A 26424-nucleotide genomic window follows, 5' to 3' on the forward strand; every position below is an offset into this window, starting at 1 on the left:
CTGGAGGAAATGGAGGCATGTACTTGCACTAGGTGAGGTGTTGGGCAAAGAGGTAAGGCCACCAGCTGTCAAATCAGAGCACTGAACACAGAACTCATCCTTAGGTTACATGAGAACATAAAGGGCTTATGATGGGCAGTTGGAGTCTTGTGATCTGTGCTTGTAGGATAGAAGATGGAGGATGCGGGACTTCCCTGGTGGTGCAGTGGTTAAGAATCCGCCTGCCAATGCAGGGGACACGGGTTTGAGCCCTGGTCCGGGAAGATCCCACATGCCACAAAGCAACTAAGCCCATGCGCCACAACTACTGAGCCTGCGCTCTAGAGCCCGCGAGCCACAACTACTGAGCCCACATGCCACAACTACTGAAGCCCGTGCGTCTAGAGCCCGTGCTCCACAACAAGAGAAGCCACTGCAATGAGAAGCCCGCTCACTGCAAAGAAGAGTAGCCCCCACTCGCCGCAACTAGAGAAAGCCTGCACGCAGCAACGAAGACCCAATGCAGCCAAATAAATAAAATAAAATATATATTAAAAAAAAAAGATGGAGGATGCCACAAGAAAGAATTGTAATCCCCGTCACCTGTAAGGATTGTCTTCGTGAGATGCTGTCTTATCTAGGTGGGTTGAAGTGCAAACCACACCAGCAGGGGATCCCTGGGAGATGAAGATGAATAGCTCTGGGCTGGGATTACCAATCTCCACATAATAAGTGTACACGGTGGAAGAGCAGGGCAGAGGCTGCTCCCCAGACCTGGAGTTGATGGAAATAAGCAAACCCCCTGCTGGGCAGGCATAGGAGCATCTGCAGAGAATAACTGAAAAATAAGTCGTGTTCCCAAGCTCTGTATGAGGACTTGGTAATAAAACATCATAATAACAGCTAAAACCTACCATAAACCAGGCCCAGCTGTTAATTCATTTAATTCTATTTTACACATGAGAAAACTGAGTCACACAGAGTTTGACCCTCCAGAACTGGAGTCATGTCTTGCATCTATTATAAAAATTTGGTTATGAGTTTAGTCCTGAGGGTTGCTCTCACAGACCACCTTCTGTCTCCTAAGATGTGGCCTTCACCAGGATAGCCACCAGCAGGATGAGTGGACCTTAGGTCATGTCTGTGACTTTCCTAAGACACTCCAGGAACAGAGAGATCTCAGTACCACTCTGCTCCTCTCTAGCCCTTCAGGGTGAGGCCTGCAGTAGAGACACAGGCTGATTCTTTGAATAACCCAACCACGGAATAGTGAGGTAAGAGCACTGGCCTGGGAGTGAGGAAGCCCAGGGCCAGGGGATGGATAGACTAGAGAGAGCGCCTGGGAGGAAGGAAGGAGGTGGGCAAGGCTCCTGACCCAGCACTGCAAAGTAACCAGCTATGGGCTGAACACAGAGGTCACGGGACCCACCTGTGTCTGGCAGACTCCAGCAGGAGTTGGGCAAATGCTGGGGACAAGCAGAGAGCGTGCACAGGCCTCTGGCCTCATACTGCCAACACCTTGCCATCGGCAAAGCCAGGATACCCCAACATGGGAATTAGGAAGCTTCACTTCAAGTTGGCAGCAAGTTGTTTGTCTCCACAGTCCTGGGAGGGGTGGGGTGATTTCTACAGAAGAGCACTTATTTAGTTGTGGGTCATTTCCTAGGAATGTGCTGCTTCCTCCTCTCCGTCCCCTCACCCCACCCAGGGCTGGACAGATCTGCCCTGCTCTGGCTTTGTCACGGCTCCAGGCACATATCAGCTGGCCTGGCTGGGGGTAAGCAAAATACAGAGTCAGAAAAAGAATGAAGCTGAAAAGAATGGGGCTTCGGCAGCCCCAAACCTCAACACCGCCAGCCCTAGACCCACCTGTCACACCCGTCCCTCGCTCACTGCTCACAGAGAGAAGGCAGCGAACAGTCAAGCTGTCCCCTTTCATCAGCCACACTCGTGACAATCATACTGTCCCCAGGCCTCCATCCTTGCTGTGGTCTGTGAGGTGCTTTGGAGCTGTCCTTCCAACCCCCACAGGTTGTCATGGTGCCTGCTGTTCAGGCTCTTCATTGGACAGAGCCGCAGACTGTCTCCATGGCAATAAAAAGAATCTGTGGAGAAAGGATGCTGGCCTTGGAAATTTACTCACAGGAACACTCCTGGGAAATAAGCTCCTCTAAGGGGGTCAGGAGACATTCCCCTCCTGAAGGCGCAGTTCCTCAGCCATTCCACTGGCCTGGGGAGCCCGGCTCTCTAACGGCGGTGCGCCAGCCACAGAGAATTCCAACTCCAGATTCCTGGCTGCACCAGCAAAAACTGCAAGTCAGGATAGCGTGGTTGAGAGACAGAACACCTGCCCTTCTCGTGCTCCACAGCCAGCATCCCTGCCCACCCCACTCCTCCTGGGACCTCTCCGTGCCACCCTCTCTCCCCCTCTGACAGGACCCTCGGCCTCCCTACTAAGGTGTGAGCTGATACAGCTGAAAACAATGTCTCCCCTCCTCCCACATACCTGTGTGTTATTACAGAGCCTTTGATAACGAAAGAGATCTCTACTGGTCCACTCCAGTCTTTGGGAAACATTTCAGTTCTTAAACCCCAACAAGTGAAGGCAAGAGGGGCACTGAGTCTCCCTGAAATGTTTGCCATGGAGTTAGCTGGTGCACTTTAGGAGTACGGGGAAGAAAGGAGTGAGAGGAGGATTCTGAGACGACTCAATCTGATATGGGCTGTTGGGGTCTGTTGTGAAGTTGGGTGATAGGGATGATGGTTTCTTTTGCTTGGCATCTCATACTCCTTCCTGGTGCCTGTTAGAAGGAACTCTCCCAATGTGAGCCAACTATGCTCTCCATAAGCTGTTTGGCCGAGGGGACCATTTGCTTTAGATGATAAAATCTAACCCAGAACACTCAAGACCCAAAATGCCCAGTGCTCTGGTCAAGATTACTGTTGAGATATCCAGTGGTTAAACCCCAAGGCTCCACATCTCAGTCCCACACCTGAGGTGTATCAGGTCACGAAGGCCCCAGTCTCACCACCAGTGTCTTTTGTCAATTGTCTCCAGAAGCTGGGTCAAAATGGGACAAAAGGGTGCCCTGTCTTCCTCCCCTCCCAGGTCCTCACATTCTAAACTGTCCTGATTTTTACTCAGGGAAAAGCAAAGGGAGTTGTTAATATGTAAATTTCACCATATTAAGTGTTGCATTTAAATGATTCTTTTTTTAATTTCTTTTTGCGGTACGCGGGCCTCTCACTGTTGTGGCCTCTTCCCCTGCGGAGCACAGGCTCCAGATGCGCAGGCTCAGCGCCATGGCTCACGGGCCCAGCCGCTCTGCGGCATGTGGGATCTTCCTGGACTGGGGCACGAATCCGTGTCCCCTGCATCGGCAGGCAGACTCTCAACCACTGCGCCACCAGGGAAGCCCTAAATGATTCCATTTTTTGACAAGTAGAGCATTCGCTTGTTGAAAGACCCCAGCCCAGCTCTATTAGTGTGTAATGAGTTTATTCTGAGTTTCCTCTCAGATCTGCCTTCTCATTTCAATCCTCTGCTTTCTTCTGGGAACCCCACGGGACAGCCACGTGGACTGCTCAAACTATTAACCATAGATCCGAGATCTGGCGGCTTGAAAGCCTCCAGTGAAAATTTCTGAAGGCTATCACTTGGGGGAAGTGGACTAATTGTTATTTGCGGAAGAGGAGAGATTGTGTTTCTTCCTGGGGCCTCACTGGAGCAATAGTTGAGTGTTTTGTCCTTGAAACATATCTGAGACCCTGGACGGTTACTTCCTGGAAACCTGTGGTGGACACTTTAGGTGCCCTGACTCACCCCTCCCGCCTTCAGCCTGATTTTTGACGTGGACGGGTGGATTGTACCTGTGAGCCTTGCTACACTGCAGAAAGCATCTTTTTCTTTGACTGGAAGTATGGGGGTGTTGATAAACCCAGGGGCCGCTCTCGATGGATGGGAGATGAAGCACTCTATTAAACGCTCTGCTACCAGCCTTAGGGTGGACACTTCCCATCTGAGAGGCATTCCATATTCTCCTTGGGCTGTTGGAGGTTGGGGAACAGAGTCTGTGGCAAGCAGTGCCACCCTCCCTGCACACCCCTGTACGGGCTTTTTTTTTTTGGTCTTAGCTGCAGCAGGTGGGCTCCTTAGTTGCAGCACACGGGTTCCTTAGTTGCAGCATGTGGGCTCCTTAGTTGTGGCATGTGAACTCTTAGTTGTGGCATGCATGTGGGATCTAGTTCCCTGACCAGGGGTCGAACCCAGGCCCCCTGCATTGGGAGCATGGAGTCTTATCCACTGCGCCACCAGGGAAGTCTTTGAATGGGCTTTCCTCGCTTCCCTGATCACTCATCACTCCCTCCCTCACTCCTGCTTCCTCCCATCTCCTGTCCAAAAGCCCTTGTCTCAGCTTTCAAGAGAAACCAAACTAAGACAGACCTGCAGAGAGAAGTGGGCTGACAGAGCCTGGCCATCACTTTGTCATGGAGGGTGGTTGAGAGACAGACGGGGATTCAAATCTCAGCCTTGCCTTTTACAAGCTGCACGTATGTAGACAAATTAACCTCTCTGGAGCAGGTTGCAATTGGAAAACATCAAAGATTTATGATAAAATGATCAGCAAAGGGAGACATTTTACCCACTGGGATTCGCAGGGACCCATCCTGCAGAGGGGACAGCATCTTTTGGCCTTCAATGGCTAAGGCAACGGTAACTCTAAACTTGAGTCCAGGCACCCAGGGCATACACAACAGCCCAGCCCAGCATGGCTCCTTCAGTCCCTCTACCGCCTCCACACGGTGTCCCATCCCCACGTGTAAGGAAGCCCCAGGGCACGCTGTGGCCTGTAGCCTCAGCTCTGAACCTTTCCCCTGATCACTTCTGTCCTCCATTCCCATCCTATTCTCAATCTTTCATTTATTCTGTTAATCAACTAATGTTTGCCCCGCTGCTTACTTGGCCAAAAGGACCATTTGCTTTAGATGAAAGGATTCTTCAACTTCTTGGTAAAATCTGACCGAGGATCTTCGCTGGTGAACTCAGCATTGACCAAGCATAGCCTCAGGCATTCAGCTATTTTTGCCCTCGCCTCACCCCACAGAACCCAGCCTCCATGAAAACTCATGTGTTTGACTCTTCAGCCCAGAGACACCGCCTCAGGCCAGCCAGGGACCACCCCTTCTGCTCCAGTGCAGCACCAGGAGCCTCTGCCCGGACACTGCCCCTCCAGCTGCCCTCCTGCCCGTGAGCCCAGCCCCACAAGAGGGACCCGGGCAGAGGCAGCCAGGGATGTCAGCACAGGGGTGAGGGCTGCATTGTGGTGGGACAAGGGACCCACCACCACAGTGGTCTGGGATAAAAACAAGAGAAAAACAGCCAGGGTCTGGCTCTGGTGCCACTTTTTATTCCCAGGTGGCCCAACATCCAAACAAGACTGGGTCACAAGACAGAGAACCCTCAGGCTGGAATGCCGTCACCCCCGTTTATCATAATCCTCACCTGTGGCCATCCCAGGATGCCCTAGAATTCCCCCTTGCCCTAATAGTTCTTTCCAGATCTTTCTTAAGAGACCAGAGATGAAGAGGTTAACTTGAAATGTATAAATACAGACAAAATGTTCCCAGGTAGAGTTGGATATGCCAAGCGCCCAGCGCCAGAGCCTGACCCATCCTGAGGAACCCCCTCCCATTCCTGTGGGAGCTACAAGCGAATTAGCCCCTGTGCCCCGCACCCCGGGGCCTTCCAGCACACAAATACCCGCAAAACAGCAGGAACTCTCTCATGTGCCAAACTCGGTGTTTTGTTTTTCACTTATTAGCCCAGGTGAAAGCATCCCAGTACCTCCCCAAGCGCTGTCAGGAACCAAAGAAATACTGAGGTTATTTATTCCAAGGAAGCACTTGTGTCTGATTATCCACAGTCCACAGCCTCTTGCTGGAAACTTGGCCTGAGGAGGACTCTGGGGGAATGGGATGGGGAGATCCAAAAAGTCCAGTCCGTGTCCTCACCCAACCCGGGCAGCTGCCTTCCTTGGAACCCCTGTCCTCTTGTGAGGCTGTGAGGTGAGGGCAGTGTGAGTGGTGGACACGAGGGCCTGCCCTTCTCTTTGTCCCACTCCTCATTCTCCCTATGCCCTCCCCCTCCCCCTTCCCCTCCCCCTCCCCTTCCCCCCTCCCCTCCCCCCCATTCGGGACACACCCTCACCCCACAGGGCTCTGGACTACTTGAGCCCAGGGCGGGCTTTTCCAGACGCTTCTCAACAGAAGACGGGGCAAGGGCCATAAATCGAGTGCAACCCCCCCCCCCTGCACCCTTACCCTTTCTCCTGTACTCTCCCCCAGCCCTTCCCATCCCTGAGGTCTCCCCACCATAGACACACACACACACAGGCACTGCACACACACAAATCCCCTCTCTGAGCGTTGCCTTATTGGAAGCAAAGTTCTCTTCTCTCCAGGCCTCAAATCCCTGCCTCCTGCTCAGGGTACAGAAATAGGGCTTTTTTTTTCTTGGTGACACCCCTCCCCACTCTTACCCAGGAAGTCAGCACCTTCTGTAACTCATTGCAGGAGGGTGAGGGGTCAGCAGCCCTGACCCTGCTGTCAGCCTGCTGTTCCCCGCCCCCTCTCTGCGGCCTCTCTCTCCTTGGGGGCCCCTGTGGTCCCTCTGCACCATCCTCAGTGTCTCCCTGCAGGCCTCTGGGGCACTGGCCTGGCCTGCCTAGCAACTTCCCTCACTGTCTTTGCACTCAGCCCCTGTGGAGTGTGGGAGAAGGTCTTGGGGCTGGAGCTGGAGATCCAATGGCAAGGTTCTGCCCATGGCCTTGGCTATTAAAAGGTTGTGGGACACCCCAGCAAGTCACCTCTCTGGGCCTGGCTTTCCCACTGAAGCAATCTGTCCTGCCCTGTCTGTCTGCATCTCCTCAGCACACCTCACTGCCCACCCCCCATGGCCCCAACTCTTGCAGGCCCGTAAAACCTGCTCTGCACTGACTGAAACCTTCGGCCCCAGAGTCTTATGCTCTTGGTTCACTGGTAAATTCTGATTCCCCACTTCACAGCCCTCAGTCAGGCTGCTCCAGGTGGCACCCTGCCCTGAACGTGTGGCCTGGACCAGTCCCAACCCCAGGGTTGGGGTTGAATTTCCTAAGTCATAGAAGTGGTAAACGTGTCTTGATATTCATAACAAGTCCCTTTCAACTACACCTGAGTTTGTTAATAGGTAACTTTTGGAAAATACCTAAGGATGGGAGCTGGTTGCTAGGGGAACCAACTCTGTGATTAGAGGGTTGGAACTTTCAGCCCCATCCCCCTAACCTCTGGGGAGGGGAGAGGGATTGAAAGTTGAATAAATAGACAATGGTAACTAACACAACATTGTAAAGCAACTATACACCAATAAAAATTAATTTTTAAAAATTACCAGTGGTCGGGCTTCCCTGGTGGCGCAGTGGTTGAGAGTCCACCTGCTGATGCAGGGGACACGGGTTCGTGCCCCGGTCCAGGAAGATCCCACATGCCGCGGAGTGGCTAGGCCCGTGAGCCATGGCCGCTGAGCCTGCGCGTCCGGAGCCTGTGCTCCGCAACGGGAGAGGCCACAACAGTGAGCGGCCCGCGTACTGCAAAAAAAAAAAAAAAAATTACCAGTGGTCAATGATTTAATCAATCATGCCTATGCACTGAAGCCTTCATCAAAACCCAAAGGGCAGGGTTCAGAGAGCTTCTGGGCTGGTGAACACATGGAGACTGGGGGAGAGCAGTGCCTGAAGAAGGCATGGAAGTACTGCGTCCTTTCTGCATACCTTGCCCTGTGCATCTCTGCGGAGCTCTGTGAGTCTGAGGAGGGTGCAGAGAGTCTGCAGAGTCCTTGGGGATGGGATGGAGGAGAGGTGGAGGGGTGATAGATTCGAAATTTCCCAGCCAGCTGGAGAGAATGGGGTCTGCCTGAAGGAAGTGCTCAAAATGGCCCATGGATAAGATGAGCGAGAAGAAATTCTCCTCACCGGGCACCTGCTGAAAGTCGCATTTGGGTGAAAACAGAGAAACTCATTTTTGTGAGCATTTCCCCTCTGAGATGGTGGCAGATGTGACGGGGGGAAGATTTCTGTCCAGCTGTGCAGAAGCGCTTGTAGAATAGCAAGCCCTTGGAAAATAGGGGAGCAGCAGAGAAGGCTGTCATCTAGTGCACCCAGCTTCAGGAGGGAAGATTTCAAACAGTTCCAAGAAGAATCATGATCCCATGAACTGAGACGCTAAAAGGGAAAATGACTCAGGAGAGTTAGGAGACTGTCAGCAATGAAATCCCAGCTACAGATTCACAAATGAGGCTTAGGAGACATTAAGGAAGCTGAAGAGCCTGGGGAGGCCACAGGGAGCTAGGATTTCAGGCCATTTCTGAGGGTGGAGGGAAGGGCATCCGGCCAAGGGCAGATACACAGGAGGGACCAGCCCAAGAAGGATGTCAGCAGAACCCAGAGAGCTGGGGAGGCAGAAGGACAGCTTTGGCCTGTGCTTGGGGCAGCGGGGGATGCTAACAATGACAGGAAGAACATGACCCCATCACAGTCCATGTGGTCTGTCAGAGGGGCTAAGGGAAAAAACACAGGAGTGAACAGAACTGAAGTCGTAGGAGAATAACAAAGCCAGAGATGAACCTCAAGGCATTTTACGAGGTCTGTCCCAGATCCTGGTGGACCAGGTGGCAGGATGGTTAAGTGGACTGCAGTGGGTTGGAACATCCAAGCCCATGGAAAGCTGGTGGGAGGGTCCAGGTTTGACAGGTGCAGCAGATTCATCTGAGGGACAGTGAGAAGCCCTCGTCTAGGAAAGGTGGAGAATCTCAGTGGCAGGTACGGTCACCAAAGAGGAGCACGACCACCAATGTACGTCCCCACCAAAGGATGTGAAAAACATAAACTGTTGGCAGAGAGCAGACACCTTACTATGCTTGACTCTTACCACAAGCAGAAACTTAATCACACAGCTCTACCCCCAGAGCTTGAAACAGGGCCCGGCACATAGCAAGTCCTCGATAAATATTTGCCGAATGAATACATGCGAACGGGACGGGAAGAGAAAAGAGAGCAGAAAGAGTGTAGGAACCAGCTTTAAAAGCACACAGGCCATAAAGGAGCATCACAGCACATTCCAGGGGGCACGTGGTCAGCGCCTGCTTTTACAGTAACTTCAGGAGGGGAGAGGAGGGTCTTGGTGAGGGAGCACTTCAGACCCCTCAGCCAACTCCCAGGGGCAGCCTCTCACCTTGTCCCCCACCTGCTCACTGGCGCCCAGGGTGCTCCCCACCGGGGGGGCTGACCGCTGAGCTGCACACCAGGGAGTCGACGTCCCCACAGTGCTCCAGGACCTGGGGGGATGGGGGGACATGAAGGGCTGGGTGAGCCTGGAGATGGCCTGAGGAGGCCTCGTCCTCCCTGAGCAACCCTGTGCATGGGACATTGAGGCAAAGCTTGTTAATTAGGGGCTTCCCTGGTGGCTCAGTGGTTAAGAATCCATCTACCAATGCAGGGGACACGGGTTTGAGCCCTGGTGCAGGAAGATCCCACATGCCACGGAGCAACTAAGCCCATGCACCACAACTACTGAGCCTGCATCCTACTAGAGCCCACATGCGACAACTACTGAACCCGCGCACCACAATTACTGAAGCCCGCATGCCTAGAGCCCATGCTCTGCAACAAGAAGCCTGCGCAGCGCAACAAAGAGTGGCCCCCGCTCGCTGCAGCTAGAGCAAGCCCGCATGCCGCGATGAAGACCCAACACAGCCAAAAATAAATAGATAAAATAAATAAATTTATTTAAAAAGCTGGCTAATTATATACCCTCTCCAGCAGGAATGGTCACAAGGCTCCTGTGAGAACCAAACTCTCAGTGAAGGTAAGTGCCCTGGACAGGCCCAGGGGTAGGCTCTCCGGGGCTGAGGGCCTCAGGGGAGGAAACCCCTCTGGGGACTGGGGATGGAGAAATCCCTTTAGATCCCTCCTCAACCACAGATCTCCCAGGACGGGTAGGAGTGAGGTCCTCCCATGAACAGGCCCCTTTCCAGAGAGCCGGCGTGAGCAGTGAGGTCCGCCCGGTTAGACTGCGAGCAGCTGTGGCCTCAGACCGCCTTCCAGGACCTCCAAGCCCCCCTCCTGGCCCCTACCCCTCCCAGGGATGAGCAGGCAGGGTGTTCTGCACACTCTCCTCCCTGTGTCCTTCCACCCCCGGGGCCCCTTACTGTGGCCACCAGCTGCTCCTGGTCTCTGCCTTCCCCTGTGGCACATGGTGCCCACAGTGCTCAGCCCCTCCTCCTGCAGCGCTGCCACCGCCAGGTCCACGTTCTGCTGCTTCTGGCTGCTGACCACCACATGGGGCCCATCCTGGGCCAGACGCTGAGCCATGGCGAAGCTGATCCTGCGGTGGAGATGAACGGAACAAAGCCTCAGCTCCTCGCTACTATTCTCCTTCCCCCCCCAGCCCTGGAAATCAACAAAGCTGTGTCCTGCTCTATAGCCCTGAGGTCCTTTTGAGCAAGTAAGGGTCCCTGTGAGGGGTCAAGACCCACAGGGCAATAGGATACTCAACCATCAGTGGACCCTGTGACCCCGGCTACCTGATTGGCCAGAATGCCATTTTGTTCTATCCCACTGCTGCTCAGCAGCACAGAGAGCCCAGCACAGGGACAGAACAGGCCCCGGGGGACCCAGGCCCTGCATGGCGGCCAGTGACTGGTCTACTTCCCGCTGAACTCGGCCCTGGGGGAAAGAATCAACTTCATTTACCACTGATGCCATCAGCAAAAATGATGATGATCTACCCCCAGCTCCTCCGGACAGACAAGGCCAGTGGCAGAGAGTGGGAAAGAGTCGGGCCAGTCAGGGTGAATTTCAAACAGGTGAGCCTCAGGTCAGGGAAACTTTCCTGAAAATTCTCTATTTATAAAAGGAGCAAATTAGAATGTGAGATCCAGAATTAAGTAGACATGATTATTTTCCCATTCATTCCATAAGCAAGCAACCGTGGCCCCCAACCTCCACCCATGGAGCTTCCCAGTAGAGTGAGAATGCCAGATACCAAACTAATAATGACACCAATGATCAATTTTAATGAGCTGCTTATAGTTGAAAAAGTAGAAATCAACGAAAGTCTCAGTCAAACCTGGAGGGAGTATAAGCACAGCCACTTTGGAAAATGGTTTGGCACTGCCCAGGGAAGTTGAGCAAACAGCCCTCTGACTCTGCACTTTCACAACCCAGGAGTGCTGTCACATGTGCACCACGAGCCTGCACATGAGCGTTCACAGCAACATGCTTTGAAATAGCCTCAAACTGGAACCAAGCCCAAATGTCCATTAATGGTAGAATAGATAGATAAATTGGGTTGCACGTATATAATGGAATACTATGCAGCAATGAAAATTAGTGAACTGAAGCTACACTGAACAACATAAATGAATCTAAAAAATGATATCATTGAGGGAAAGGAGCCAGACAAAAAATAATCCTTTATTATGTGATTCCACATACACGAGTTTCAAAAGCAGGCAAAACCCCTCTATGTTGTCTAAGAATGCAAACAGGTGATAAAACTGCAGAGAAAAGCAAGGCAGTAATTACCACAAAAGTCAGGAGAGTGGATATTCCTAGGGTAAAAGAGGGGGGACGACTGGAGAGTGGCAAACTGAGGGGTTCCTGGGGTGCTGTCTGTGTTCCATTGTATGATTCCATGGTGTCCACTAAGATATGTGTGTCTTGGGGCAGGGATAAATTAGGAATTGGGGATTAACAGACATACACTACTATATATAACATAGGTCAACAGCAAGGACCTACTGTATAGCATAGGGAGCTATATTCAATATATTGTAATAACCTGTAATGGGGACTCCCCTGGTGGTCCAGTGGTTAAGACTCTGCACTTCCACTGCAGGGGGCGTGGGTTCGATCCCTGGTCGGGGAATCCCTCATGTGGATCCTGCATTGTTCCGCATGCCTCACAGCGTAGCCCCAAAAAAGAAAAACCTGTAATGGAAAAGAATCTGAAAAAGAATACATATACATCTATATGTGCATACACATATAGATATATATATATCACTGAATCACTTTGCTGTACACCTGAAACATTGCAAATCAGCTATACTTCAATAAAGGTTTTAATTGGGGGCTTCCCTGGTGGCACAGTGGTTGAGAGTCCGCCTGCCGATGCAGGGGACACGGGTTCGTGCCCCGGTCCAGGAAGATCCCACATGCCGCGGAGCGGCTGGGCCCGTGAGCCATGGCCGCTGAGCCTGCGCATCCGGAGCCTGTGCTTCACAACGGGAGAGGCCACAACAGTGAGAGGCCCGCGTACTGCAAAAAAAAAAAAAAAAGTTTTAATTAAAAAATAAATTCAAATTTTCAAAAAGAATATACCTCCACAAGAGAAATAAAAGATACGTGTGTCTTGCGTATGTACATGTATATACATACATATATACTTTTTATGTATTTGTTATATTTCACAATCAAAATGTTTAAAAAGTAAAGATTATCTGCTCATGGTAGATTTTTAAATTCAAGCGGTTCAAAACTAGTTCAAAAACTAAGTCTCCCAGTTCTCTTCTTGGAGGAAACTTCCCAGTGTCTCAAACACTTTCTCAGAGATGTTCTGTGCAAAGGGCTTTGTTTGAAACAACAAGCCTTCGTGTATAAACGCTCAATCCACAAAGGTTTTCCTGGGAGCATCCTGCCAGATGGTGGAGGAAGCAGAGGCTCAGTGGGCTCCTTGAGGGCAGTGCCACTTGCTCCCTCTCTGGGGCCCCAGAGCCTTGCCGGGCCTGAGTCCAGGGGTGCTCGTCAGTCCAATACATTACAGGGGTGCACAGCTCATTCTGCTCAGGCTGGGAGAATCATCACTAGGGAGGCTGCAGATAAACAGGACCTGGAAGGTGAAGGGAGGTCTGATGGGGGAAGCAGCGGGATAGGTGGCCTGTGCTCTGGTCCAGGGCACAGACTGAGAGGAGAAGCAGAGGGGTGTGAGTGTCCATGGTGTTTGGGAGAGAGCAGGGCCACCTCTGTGCCTGGGGAACAGAGAATGGAGGACTCCTGGCTGCAAAACCTGACTGGTTCCGAATGCCTGCATGATGACTCCTCCAGGCTGTGCTGAAGTGAAGCTCTCTGAAGGGCAGCTGTGAGGAACCCAGGCAGCCAAAGGAGCCCCAAGCCAGGCTGCTGTGTGGAGACCCACGCACCCAGCTCACCCTTGGGAAGGGAAGAGGCGTGCCACCCTAGCTATGCGCAGGATGAAGAGTGGCATGGGAGACTCAGAGAGGAAGACATTTCCCTGTGAACTGCAAATACATCAGGGATGCTTGCCTAGGGGACCCTCTTTCCGCCCAACCCCAAATTTCCCAGCTCCAGGTCAGTGTGAGCCCAGAGGCTCCTGCCTCCCCTGTGGTGAGATTCCCGTTCGCCTGCTGGAGAGCCCTGCCCCTTCTTGAATCTAGCAATCTGATTAGCTTCCTGCCAAGGGAGGTGGGGAAGGCATGGTTGGAGCAAAGCACTGTTGAGGATACTCAAGGACTTGGGGTGTACTTTTTGGGCAAGGCAGTGTCAGGGAGCTGAAGAGAGGCAGGCTCTGGCCGCTCTGGGCCCAGGGGCCAACGGACATGCCCTTTCAGGAGGCTCTGGTGTGAGCTGACTCTGTCCACAGATCTTCATCAGTTCCACACCTGCTCTGGCCACTCCATCACAAAGGGACTCTGGTTACTAAGCAACCCCTGCCGTACCTACTGCATCTCCCCTCGTTCCTTAGCAACCTTTGCATAACTCAGTTCCCTGGAGTTAGGTGTTGGTATCTATACATGATAAGAGAATGGGTGCTGCTCAGGAATTGTGGAGAAATTTCAGATGAAATATCAGTCTGTATCAGTGTCATAGTGCCAAAATGAAGGTGACCAACTGCTCTGCTTTGGGAGGGACAGCCTTTGTTTTCAGTTTATGTCTCTTCTGGTACCCTATTTCCAAAACCACCCTTTGCAGGTCCTACGTCTCCTAGCTTTTTTATCCCAGCTGCTTTCACTCTGTTTGCTCTCTCTCTCTCATGCTCTCTCTCTTCTCTGCAAGGTCATATTTACAGGCTTTTATTCAGAGGGATGAGGGATTTCAACTCCTGATGGTTTTACCTTTCTTAAACAGGACACCAGATTCTAAACACTATTCTGACCCCCAGGGGACTCCTCTCCCCCTAGCTGTGAGCACAGATTAACCCCATCAAGTGTCAGGGGAATCAGTCTCTTTGGCTGGGAGGGCAGCAGGAAAAAGAAGACTTGCATTTTGTCGGGACAGGACATCCCCTGCTGGAAGGCTGGAGTTATAGCACCTCTGAGAAGCTGTTCCCATCTCTCAGCAAGCCGGCGTCCTACAACACTTGCTGTAAGGTGGTTTGCCGGAAAGCTGCCCTACTTGTAAGGAAAAGCAGATCCAGGCTATTGCAGGTGAAGTGCGGAGAGACTGGTCAGGCCTCATCTATCTCTTTTTTTTTTTTTTTTTTTTTTTTTTGCGGTACGCGGGCCTCTCACTGTTGTGGCCTCTCCCGTTGGGAAGCACAGGCTCCAGACGCGCAGGCTCAGCGGCCATGGTTCACGGGCCCAGCCGCTCCGCGGCATGTGGGATCTTCCCGGACCGGGGCACAAACCCGTGTCCCCTGCATCGTCAGGCAGACTCTCAACCACTGCGCCACCAGGGAAGCCCTCATCTAGCTCTTTTGGTTCCCCTTCCTGTTCAAGTCCCCCTAGACCAGGGCCTGAGATTGAGTGGCTTCCAAAGGCCCAGGCTCTGGCACCCTCTCCCCTCATTCATCTTTACTTTGAAGCAGTCAACTGGGCCAGAGTTGAATGCAGGTCCTGGGAGCTTGGAGTGGCCTCTGAACCTGGCACTGCCCACTCTGATTCCCCTTTCCATGCTGGTCAATTCAGATGCCCAAATGTGGAAGACGGGAAGTCAAATGGACACACCTCAACCTAGTCCCAATGTTGAGGTAGGTGGCCTTCTCTTATCTCTTGGGTCCAAAGAGATAAGAGAATGGTAAAGGAAAGAAAACAAAGACTAGGGAGAGACGTACAGTCATTAGAAACATCGAAAATCAGGGAAGAGAGGGAATTCCCTGGCGGTCCAGTGGTTAGGACTCCGTGCTTTCACTGCTGAGGATCTGGATTCAATCCCTGGTCAAGGAACTAAGATCCTGCAAGCCACATGGGAGATGTCAACAGAAGCTGCGTGATCTTGGGTGTCTGTTCCCCTCTCTGGCTCCATTGGCACCTTGGTAAGAAAAGTTGAGCTAGGTGATCCTAAGGGCTCTGATAGTCCCACGAGCTTTTTTATGACAATCAGAGAAGAAATCAAGACTGAGCTGCAGGGACTTCCCTGGTGGTCCAGTGGTTAAGACTCCAAGCTCCCAATGCAGGGGGCCAGTTTCGATCCCTGGTTGGGGAACTAGATCCCGCATGCATGCCGCAACCAAGAGTCCATATGCTGCAACTAAGAAGCCCACATGTTGCAACTAAAGATCCTGCATGCTGCAACGAAGATCCCATGTGCCACAACTAAGACGCAGTGCAGCCTAAAAAAAAAAAAAAGACTGAGCTGCAGACAGAGCCCAGGAGAAAGCACCAGCACGAAAAGTAAACAGGAGTGAAGGTGGGCAGTTCCGGCATCACGAACACCAACCTCGGCACAGCATCCCTGCCTTTAGGCGGCGTCAGCTCAGCCTCACCTGGTTGTGCTCCTGGCTGTCCTGAGCACTGGTCAGGGGCCCCTCCGCCGTGGAGCCTGCAGCTGAGTGCGAGAATGTGAGTAGGCAGCAGGCTGGGTTTCAGGCACTGCTGTTTCTATCTGAAAAACTCAAGGATTCATGGACTTTACAGTCCTAGAATTAAGAAAGTTGGAGGTGAGAAAAGGCCTCCCCCACACAGCTGGTGAGGAAGCCTCAGGAGGGGGAAAGTGTAGGAAGTACTTGTCTGAGTGAAATTCTGCAGAATACTGCACAGACCATTTACCAATGACCCAGTCCTGCCAGTCCAGCTGTCCCCAGACTCTCACACACAACAGAAGCAGACAGACCCGTGGGTCCAAGCAGGCTCCAGACCCCACACTGGGCAGGGGGTGGAGGCGAGTGAATGAAAGGACGGGCAGCCTATAGGCTCAGCTGGCTGGGGACGCAGAGCTGAGTACAAAGTCAGCACCAAAAAGAGACCATAGACCTCAGTCCTAAAGCCTTCGCTGTTATATCGGGCCCCTGGCACCATACAGGACTAATGGCTGCAGAGCTGCAGGTGCCCACTACCCAAGCTGTCACCTGGGTCCAAATATTTGATGAGCACCTGCTTCACGCTAAGCACTGTGTTAAGTACCAAGAATATCAAAACACTGAAGGCCTAATCCCTACCCTCAATAAACTTACAGTCTGTTAGAGGAATCAAATTCATGCAGTGCAGAGCACTACATGTCAAATGGAAGGAGGTTTGAGACTCAACCTCAAACCCAAGGAGAGCAGAGGATAAGCCACGTAGAGATGCCTGTGGGATTTTTCAGACGAGGTACCCAGGCAATTGGATAAATCGTTCTGGCACTCTGGAGAGCAAGTTAGTAATCAGAAGATCATAGGTAGAAGCAGCCTCATAAAACGGATGAGATATTCCAAGAAAGTGAATAATGTGGAAAGAGAGGACAGCCAAAACTGGAAATGTGGTTGCCAGCCTCTGAGATGGTCTCTGGGACCCCTGGGGGCTGGCGTTCACTACCTTGTATAGTTCCCTCCCACATCATGCCCGGCTTGGCAGAAGTCACGGTACGTCACTTCTGAGATTAGGATATATAAAACTGAACATTCCGTCTTGGGCCCTCGCTGTTTCTTTCTTTCCCTCTTGGATTAGTCCTGGCTGCCATGTCGTGAGCAGCCCTATATGGCAAGACCCACGTGGCAAGGAACTGAGGGCTGCCAAAAACCACATGGCTTGGAAGCAAACGTCTCAGCCCGAGTTTTGAGATGACCGCAGCCCCAGCTGGGAGCTTAACTACAGCCTCACCAGACACCTTGAGCCAGAACCCCCAGCTACACTTCTCTCATTCCTGAGTCTCAGAACTTGTGAGATAAATTTTCGAGCTGCTGAATGTTAGGGTAATTTGTTATGCAGTAACAGATAACCAGTACAGGAACCTTAGAAAAATTTACCTCATTGAAGCGATAGAGCAGAAAATCCTAAAATATAATATTTTTGCAAATAATATAGTCACAGTTAAAACAGTGTTGTATTGATACTTGAACAAACAAATCAAAGGAACAGAAGGGAAGGTTCAGAAAGAGATACAAACACACTTGAGAATTTAACATGTGATAAAGGTGGCATTTTGAATCAGTGAGAAAAAAGATACATGTAGCAATAAATGATGTTGAGACAACTGGGTAGCTCTCTGGGGAAAAAGAACTTAAATTAGACCTGTGCCTTTCACACCACACACCAAAATACATTTCAGATGTATCAAAGATTTAAATATAAAAAATGAGACCATAAATACAAAAAATTACAGGAACCTTTTTTGCTTCTGCATGGAAAAGAAAACTACCTAAGCCAAGCCAAAAGAAAAGTACAACTTAGGGCTTCCTTGGTGGCGCAGTGGTTAAGAATCCGCCTGCCAATGCAGGGACACGGGTTCAAGCCCTGGTCCGGAAGATTTCACGTGCCGCAGAGCAACTAAGCCCGTGCGCCACAACTACTGAGCCTGCTCTCTAGAGCCCCTGAGCCACAACTACTGAGCCCGCGTGCCTAGAGCCTGAGCTCTGCAACAAGAGTAGCACCCGCTCACCGCAACTAGAGAAAGCCCGCACGCAGCAACGAAGACCCAACGCAGCCAAAGATTTTTTAAAAAATAAATAAATTAAAAAGAAAAGTACAATTGATATAAAGTTCTAGAATAGACAAAACTAATATATGGTGGTAGAAATCAGATCAATGGTTGTCTGAGTGTAGGGGCACAAGGGAACTTTCTAGGGTGATGGAAATGTTCTGTATCTCAATTGGGATGGTGGATACACAGATATAGACATTGGACAAAATCCTAGGGACTGTACATTTAAATTGTGTGCATTTTATTTTATCGACAGTATACTTCAATAGAGTTGATTTAAAAGAAAGAAAGAGGGAATTCCCTGGTGGCCCAGTGTCTAAGACTCCTTGTTACACTGCCAAAAGCATGGGTTCAATCCCTGGTCGGGGAAATAAGATCCCACAAGCCGTGCCGCATGGCAGAAAGAAACCGGGGTTGGGGGGGGGTGCGGGGAGGGAAGAAAGAGAGAAAGAAAGAAGAAAAGAAAAGAAAGAAAGAACGAACTGAGGGCAAACACCAGTAGGTCTGAGTTTTTTAAAAAGCAAGATTTCTCCATGAGACTTGTTAGTCCTGGATCCTGACCTACACTCAATCCCTTTCCTCTCTAGTGGTGACCCTTCCCCAGCTTCTCCTGGGCATAGGTGATTCAAAGCTGATTTCCTACAGAATGGGAGACTCTCCTCATAGAGTTGAGGTCTATATGAAGCACAGCATCACTTTGCTTTGGTCTCTGTACCAGGTTGAAGCATCCTCCAACCTTTGTTTCTGGGATGGTGCTGTCGACTGAATGTCTGTGTGTCCCGCCCCCACAAAAAATTCATATGTTGAAACCTAATCCCCAATGTGATGGTATTTGGAGGTGGGACATTTGGGAGATGCTTAGGTCATGAGGGTGGAGACCTCATAAATGGGATTAGTGCCCTTATAAGAGAGACTCTAGAGAGGTCCCTCACCCCTTCCTCCATGAGGACACAGTGAGAAGACAACAATCTATGGACAGGGAAGAAGGCCCTCACCAGACACTGTATCTGCCATCACTGTGATCTTGGACTTCCCAGCCTCCAGAACTATGAGAAATAAATGTTTGTTGTTTAAGTCATCTAGACTATGGTATTTTTGCTATAGCAGCCCAAGCAGACTAAGACAAGTTGGTCAGCTGGTTTAGTAGTTAGTTGATTTGTTGTTTGGAAGGTTGGTTGGTTCACAAATTGCAGAGATGATAAAAGCAAGAGAGATTTTTCTATGGGCAAAATCTGAAAGAGAAGGAAAAGAAGGGGGGAAAAACCTTAAAAAGAAGAAAAGAGGGACTTCCCTGGTGGTGCAGTGGTTGAGAATCCACCTGCCAATGCAGGGGACACGGGTTCGAGCCCTGGGTCGGGAAGATCCCACATGCCTCGGAAAAACTAAACCCATGGGCCACGACTACTGAAGCTCACACACCCTAGAGCCCAAGCGCTGCAACTACTGAAGCGCGCGCGCTCTAAGGCCCGCATGTCGCAACTGCCGAGCCCGAGTACTGCAACTACTGAAGCCCGCGCACCTATAGCCCGTGCTCTGCAACAAGAGAAGCCACCTCAATGAGAAGTCTGCGCACCACAACAAAGAGTAGCCCCCACTCGCCACAACTAGAGAAAGCCCACGCACAGCAATGAAGATCCAACACAGCCCAAAATAATTTTTAAAAAAAGAAGAAGAAGAGAAAACCCAAAGAAAAGAAAGAAAAAACTTAAAGGTCTGTACATTTGAGGAGGATATTGACCACGGTGAAATTTCTTAAGACAAAAGTGAGAAAAAGAAGAATTGGGGAAAATGGCATATATACATTCCCCTGATGGGGAAGAAAAGAGATTATGGGGAAGAAAGTTCTGGAGTGACATTTTACCACCTCAAGAAAACCCCCTCAGTAGCCAAGGCCTTTGGTAGCCATGGGGTAATGTAGACACAGGGACCTGCTGGAGCCCAGAAGCCCAGGACATAGTACCAGTCTCATGGTGACTACAGAAGAGTTATGCAACCTAATGCCAAAGGCTACATCTTGTGAAAGTTTATATGTATTTAAAAGCAAAAATTCCCATTGCAACATTTTATAACCTCCCTCCAATTCATTCCCTGCTCATCCCTTTCACCACAACATCTCACAACCTTGACAAGCTGCAAGGCATTTATCAGGAGAAGAGTGAGTTTGCCAACATTTCTTTGCCCCAATATCCTCCTCTCAGAGCTTCTTATCTTATCTTCCAGTGAGCTTTGGCTCACAAAGATGTCCAAAGAGCACCAGCAAGCTGCCAATGGATCTGGGTTCTACTCCACAACTTGGTACCTAAGGGTCATCCCCCATATCCCCTTTATGAGATTGACAAACAGCAAATTTTTAAAAACAGATGCCCAGTTAAATTTGAATTTCAGGTAAACAACAAACAATTTTTTAGTATAAGTATGTCCCAAATATTGCATGGGACATAATTATACTAAAAACGTATTCCTGGTTTATTTGAAATTCAAACTTACCTGGGTGTCCTGTATTTTACCTAGCAACCATACCCTTTCACCCTAGCGATAGTGATTCTCCAGAGAACAATGACAGCTGTCAACTTATGAACTGATCTGAAAAAAATACCAAAATTGTGTAAATTTTACATATCACCCAGGAGAAAGATGAAGACAAATTATTATATAAAATTAACTATTACATAATATATATATATATATATAATGGGGTTTTTTTGGCTTGGCTGTGCTGCACAGCTTATGGGATCTTAGTTCCCTGACCAGGGATTGAACCCGGGCCCCGGCAGTGAAAGCGCCGAGTCCTAAACACTGGACGGCCAGGGAATTCCCTATGAAATATATTTAAAGGACACCAGCAATACATGGCTACAGTCTCCTTGTAACCATTTAAAAAAAGCCAAATAAAGCAAAAGTTGTCCATAAGTAAGCCACCAAATTTCTGTATGCTTCCCAAAAATAACCACAGTTAACAGCGTGTTCTTCTAGAACTTTTCTATGCATTTGCATACATATATGTAAGTACAGAATATGTAGAGTTGTTTTGTGTGTTGGTATGTATCATGTTGTAAATGCTATTCCGTTGTTCTTGTTACATGACAGTACATATAGATCTACCTCATAGCTTTTAAAAGCTGCATAATATTCCACAGAACAAACATTACCCTAGTTTAGCAGATCTCAGAGTGTGGTCTGGGAACCACTTGGGAGATCCTTTCAGGGGGCCTATAAGGTCAAAATTATTTTCATAATAGTAAGACATCATTTGTCTTTTGCACCCTCACTCTCTCACAAATGTACAGTGGAGTTTTCCAGAGGCTCCATGACATGTGATGATGTCATTGCTCTGACAGCTAGTGAAATATGTACGTGTACTTCTAATATTTTCCAAAATGTTCTAAAGAAGTAGAATTAGAGTATAAATGTGTACATTTTCAAGAGGTGAACTCAGTTTGTTCTTGAACTTTTACTGTGCTATTCCTCACTAACTTCAATTGTACCTGCTATAATTTCTGTACTATTATCCAATATTGTTATTTTGAAATTCTGAATTTTTCCTTGGACCCCTGGGGAAACACGAGAAATAAGTATGCTTCATCTTGTTTTGCAATAATATTTTTTAATGTTTCTCAAAAAAACTTCCTAAAATTTGTAATTTTATGGGACTTCCCTGGCAACCCAGTGGTTAAGACTCCGAGCTTCCACTGCAGGGAGCATGGGTTTAATCCCTGGTCGGGGAACAAAGATCCCACATGCTGTATGGTGCAGCCAAAGAACTTTTTTTTAATTTTTAAAAAAATAATAAAATACATGTAAAAGAATGAAATTAGAACACTCCGTAACACCATACACAAAAATAAACTCAAAATGGATTCAAGACCTAAATGTAAGACCAGACACTATAAAATTCTTAGGGGAAAACATAGGAAGAACACTCTTTGACATAAATCACAGCAAGATCTTTTTTGACCCACCTCCTAGAGTAATGGAAATAAAAACAAAATAAACAAATGGGACCTAATGAAACTTAAAAGCTTTTGCACAGCAAAGGAAACTATAAACAAAACAAAAAGACAACCCTCAGAATGGGAGAAAATATTTGCAAATGAATCAATGGACAAAGGATTAATCTCCAAAATATATAAACAGCTCATGTAGCTCAATATTAATAAAACAAACAACCCAATCCAAAAATGGGCAGAAGACCTGAATAAACATTTCTCCAAAGAAGACATACAGATGGCCAAGAGGCACATGAAAATCTGCTCAATATCACTAATTATTAGAGAAATACAAATCAAAACTACAATAAGGTATCACCTCACACCAGTTAGAATGGGCATCATCAGAAAATCTACAAACAAGAAATGCTGGAGAGGGTGTGGAGAAAAGGGAACCCTCTTGCACTGTTGGTAGGAATGAAAATTGATACAGCCACTATGGAGAAGAGTTTGGAGGTTCCTTAAAAGACTAAAAATAGAATTTACCATATGACCCAGCAATCCCACTACTGGGCATATACCCAGAGAAAACCATAATTCAAAAAGACACATGCACCCCAACATTCACTGCAGCACTATTTACAATAGCCAGGTCATAGAAGCAACCTAAATGCCCATCGACAGACGAATGAATAAAGAAGATGTGGTACATATATACAATGGAATAGTACTCAGCCATAAAAAGGGATGAAATTGAGTCATTTGTAGAGATGTGGTTGGACCTAGAGACTGTCATACAGAGTGAAGTAAGTCAGAAAGAGAAAAAAATATATCATATATTAACGCATATATGTGAAATCTAGAAAAATGGTACAGATGAACCGGTTTGCAAGGCAGAAGTAGAGACACAGATGTAGAGAACAAACGTATGGACACAAAGGGAGGAAAGCGGGAGTGGAGTGGTGGTGGTGGGATGAATTGGGAGATTGGGATTGACACATATACAGTAATATGTATAAAATAGATAACTAATAAAATCCTGCTATATAAAAAAATAAAAAGTTTTTTAAAACTTTATCTAAAATAATAATAAAATAAAAATTTTATCTAAAATTGCTACTTTGAAATGTAATAAATGTAATAATGTAATAATGTTTTATTCTAACACACATCATCATTTCTTTATTTTTTTAATATTTATTTATTTATTTATTTGGTTGCGCCAGGTCTTAGGTGCAGCAGGCAGGCTCCTTAGTTGTGACATGCAAAAACTTAGTTGCGGCCTGCATGCGGGATCTAGTTCACTGACCAAGGATCAAACCTGGGTCCCCTGCGTTGGGAGCGCAGAATCTTAACCACTGCGCCACTAGGGAAGTCCCCATCATTTCTTTACAATATATTTCTTCTTATGTTCAAGAATTTATCATTGGCTTAAGAAAGACAGATTAGAAGACTTGCTTCTTCAACCCACCTCTACACCATCGATGCCTAAAAATACTGAAAAAGATGAAATTGACATGTCAGAGTTCTCTGACTAGTGGAAAGGAGGGATAGACTCCAAAGCAACTGTGCAAAACTAAGTAAGAATCAAAAATATGATGAAATCTGTATTTCCCTCAACTATATAGATATTAGTTGTTTATCTTATCATGTCTTACGCAACAGAACATTTTGAATAGTATTATAGCACTAGGTAAGTTGCAGCATCATTGTGAGACCAATCATTCAGAGTTTAGAGAAAAAGGAATTGCTTAGTTTAAATGTAGATATGCTGAGCTCTTCAAAAGCTCAAAATTGTTTCTCTCAGCTTTTCAAAGTAGAAATGAAAAAGTTACTGAAGCGTCGTACAGGATAACTTATCACACTGCATTCGCTGAAGAAGTGAACTCAATAGCTGAGAGATAATAAAGCCTCATACCTCGACATAGCTGAACACCTGCTAGATGAAAAGTCGTGAAAGAAATCTGAGCTTCCACTTAACAACAATACAGTCACTCGTCATATTAAAGATTTAGCAGCAAATATGAAGACTGAGTTAATCTCTTGCCTGAAGAATTGTACTTGTGCCTCATAAATGAATGAATCAACATACACAGGAGAAACGTGCTGTTTTCTCGTATTCATCTCATGTCAGCACCACCTGATCGTTAAAGATCTTCTTCTATGTGAATACTTGGCAATGAACTAATGTGGTGGTGAAATTCTCAGTGCTGACTAACTTTTTTGAACGTCATGGCTTCTCCTGAAACAACGGTTTTGATATTTCCATCAATGGCACAAAAGCAATGGTGGGTTATTTGGTGCCACAGATAAAGCAGTGACACCAAACTGTCCAAGGAGTCATTAGATTCTTCATAGCACACACTCGCAGTTTAGGAAAAAATGTCAGTTTCACTTAAGATCATTTTATTAAAACTTGATCCTTTAAAGAAGATATGTTATATATATATATATATATATATATATATATATATATACACACACACACACACACACACACACAATGGAATGTTACTTGGCCATTAAAAAGAATGAAATAATGCCATTTGCAGCAACATGGATGGACATAAAGATTATCATGCTAAGTGAAGTAAGTCAGACAGAGAAAGGCAATATCATATGATATCACTTATACGTGCAATCTAAAATATGATACAGTGCTCGTTTCGGTAGCACATATACTAAAATTGGAACAATACAGAGAAGATTAGCATGGCCCCTGTTCAAGGATGACATGCAAATTTGTGAAGCGCTCCATATAAAAAAATAATAAAATAAAATATGACACAAATGAACTTATTTACAAAACAGAAATAGACTCTCAAAGAAAACAAACTTATGGTTACCAAAGGGGAAGAGGAGTAAGGATAAATTTGGAATTTTGAATAAACAGATACACACTACTATCTATAAAATAGATAAACAACAAGGACCTACTGTAGAGCACAGGGAACTATATTCAGTATCTTGTAATAACCTATAATGGAAAAGGATCTGAAAAAGAATATATATCACTTTGCTGTACACCTGAACCATTGTAAATCAACTATACTTCAATTTTTTTAAAAAAGCTAGTTAGCACACCCAAAAAAATCTTGAATATAAAACACATTCACATTCTTTGTGAAGAAATGGGAAGTATACATAAAACACTGTATACTGTGAAGAAGTGGGAATTACACATAAAACATTGCTGCTGCATACTGAAGAACAATGTTTATCTCAATAAAAAGCACTTGTGCAATCATTTGAGATGTGAGCTGAACTACCTGCTTTCTTCATGTACCACTCTTTTTACTGTAGAGAATGACTGATAGGCAAACTATGATTCATATTTGGGTATTTGGCAGATATTTTCTCAAAAATGAACAAAGGAGGGCTTCCCTGGTGGCGCAGTGGTTGAGAGTCCGCCTGCCGATGCAGGGGACGGGGGTTCGTGCCCCGGTCCGGGAAGATCCCACATGCCGCGGAGCGGCTGGGCCCATGAGCCATGGCCGCTGAGCCTGCGCGTCCGGAGCCTGTGCTCCGCAACGGGAGAGGCCACAACAGTGAGAGGCCCGCACACAGCAAAAAAAAAAAAAAAAAGAACAAAGGAGACTGTCACTTCAAGGAAAATAACTGACAATATTTGCTGCCATTCATAAAATTTGAATTTTCCAGCAAAAATTAGAATTGTAGAAAATCTGCCTCTGCCATCCTGAGTTTGACAACTGCCTGACACTATAAGAGTTTTCCAATGAGATCAATATTGATATTAATAAATGTGATTTTTTTTTAATATTGTGCAATAAAGTATATCAACATTTGGAGGGTATGCAAAGTTCAGTGACCCAAAATTTTCCAGGTGACCAATGCATGACGTTACAAAGTCACACATGGATGAACAATCCACTCAAAGTGCAAGACAGACCAGAGCAATTTTAATGTAACAGAGTAGAAAAATTTGTTGATATGGTTTCAGATTCCACATCACAGCTAACCTTTAAGAAACTACCAGTTGTCAAGTGTTGGTGTAGTATCAAAGAAAAATATTCACAATTATCTGAGAAAGCTGATACACCTCTCTTTCCAACTGCATATCTGTGGGTCCAGATATGCTTCATCTACTTCCATCAAAACAGCATATTGTAACAGATTAAATGCAAAAGCAGGTATGAGACTCTAGCTGTCGTCTATTAAGCCAGATATTAAAGAGATTTGTGAAAATGTACAACAATGCCACTCTTCTCACTAACTATTTATTTTAGAAAATATAACTATTTTTCATTTAACATGGTATTTTATGAAGAAATGTCTAGTGCAGCCACTATGGAAAACAGTGTAGAAGTTCCTCAAGAAATTTAAAATAGAACTACCATATCATCCAGTAATTCCACTTCTGGGTAAATGTCTATAAGAAATAAAACCATTATCTTGAAGAGATATCTGTACTCTCATGTTCATTGCAGTATTAGTCACAATAGCCAAAGTATGGAAACAATCTAGGTATCTGTCAATAGATAGATGTATCAAGAAAATGTGATGTATATGTATTTATATATACACAGAATATTTCAGTCTTAAAAAGAAGAAAGAAAATCAACTATACTTCAATAAAAAGTTGTTTGTTTGAAAAAAAAAAAAAGAGAGAG

At 47.2% G+C, this 26424-nt stretch overlaps 1 protein-coding gene and 1 non-coding gene across 2 annotated transcripts in view; one reads left to right on the plus strand and one right to left on the minus strand.

Moving 5' to 3' along the window:
- LOC101322361 (dehydrogenase/reductase SDR family member 2, mitochondrial-like) overlaps positions 1-23719 on the minus strand; it is a 170226-nt gene extending 146507 nt beyond the window's left edge. Inside the window, 6 exon segments of the mRNA XM_033849760.1 lie at positions 9244-9291; positions 9293-9346; positions 10220-10256; positions 10258-10396; positions 10567-10691; positions 23712-23719. Coding sequence (XP_033705651.1) covers positions 9244-9291; positions 9293-9346; positions 10220-10256; positions 10258-10396; positions 10567-10691; positions 23712-23719 — 411 coding nt within the window.
- A 731-nt stretch (positions 23720-24450) lies between these two features.
- LOC117311249 (U6 spliceosomal RNA) lies at positions 24451-24557 on the plus strand. Its single transcript, XR_004525474.1, has one exon. It is a non-coding gene; the product is annotated as a U6 spliceosomal RNA (small nuclear RNA).
- Positions 24558-26424: the final 1867 nt, after the last annotated feature.

This window comes from Tursiops truncatus, chromosome 2 (assembly GCF_011762595.2).
Source record: "Tursiops truncatus isolate mTurTru1 chromosome 2, mTurTru1.mat.Y, whole genome shotgun sequence".
Taxonomy (NCBI): domain Eukaryota; kingdom Metazoa; phylum Chordata; class Mammalia; order Artiodactyla; family Delphinidae; genus Tursiops; species Tursiops truncatus.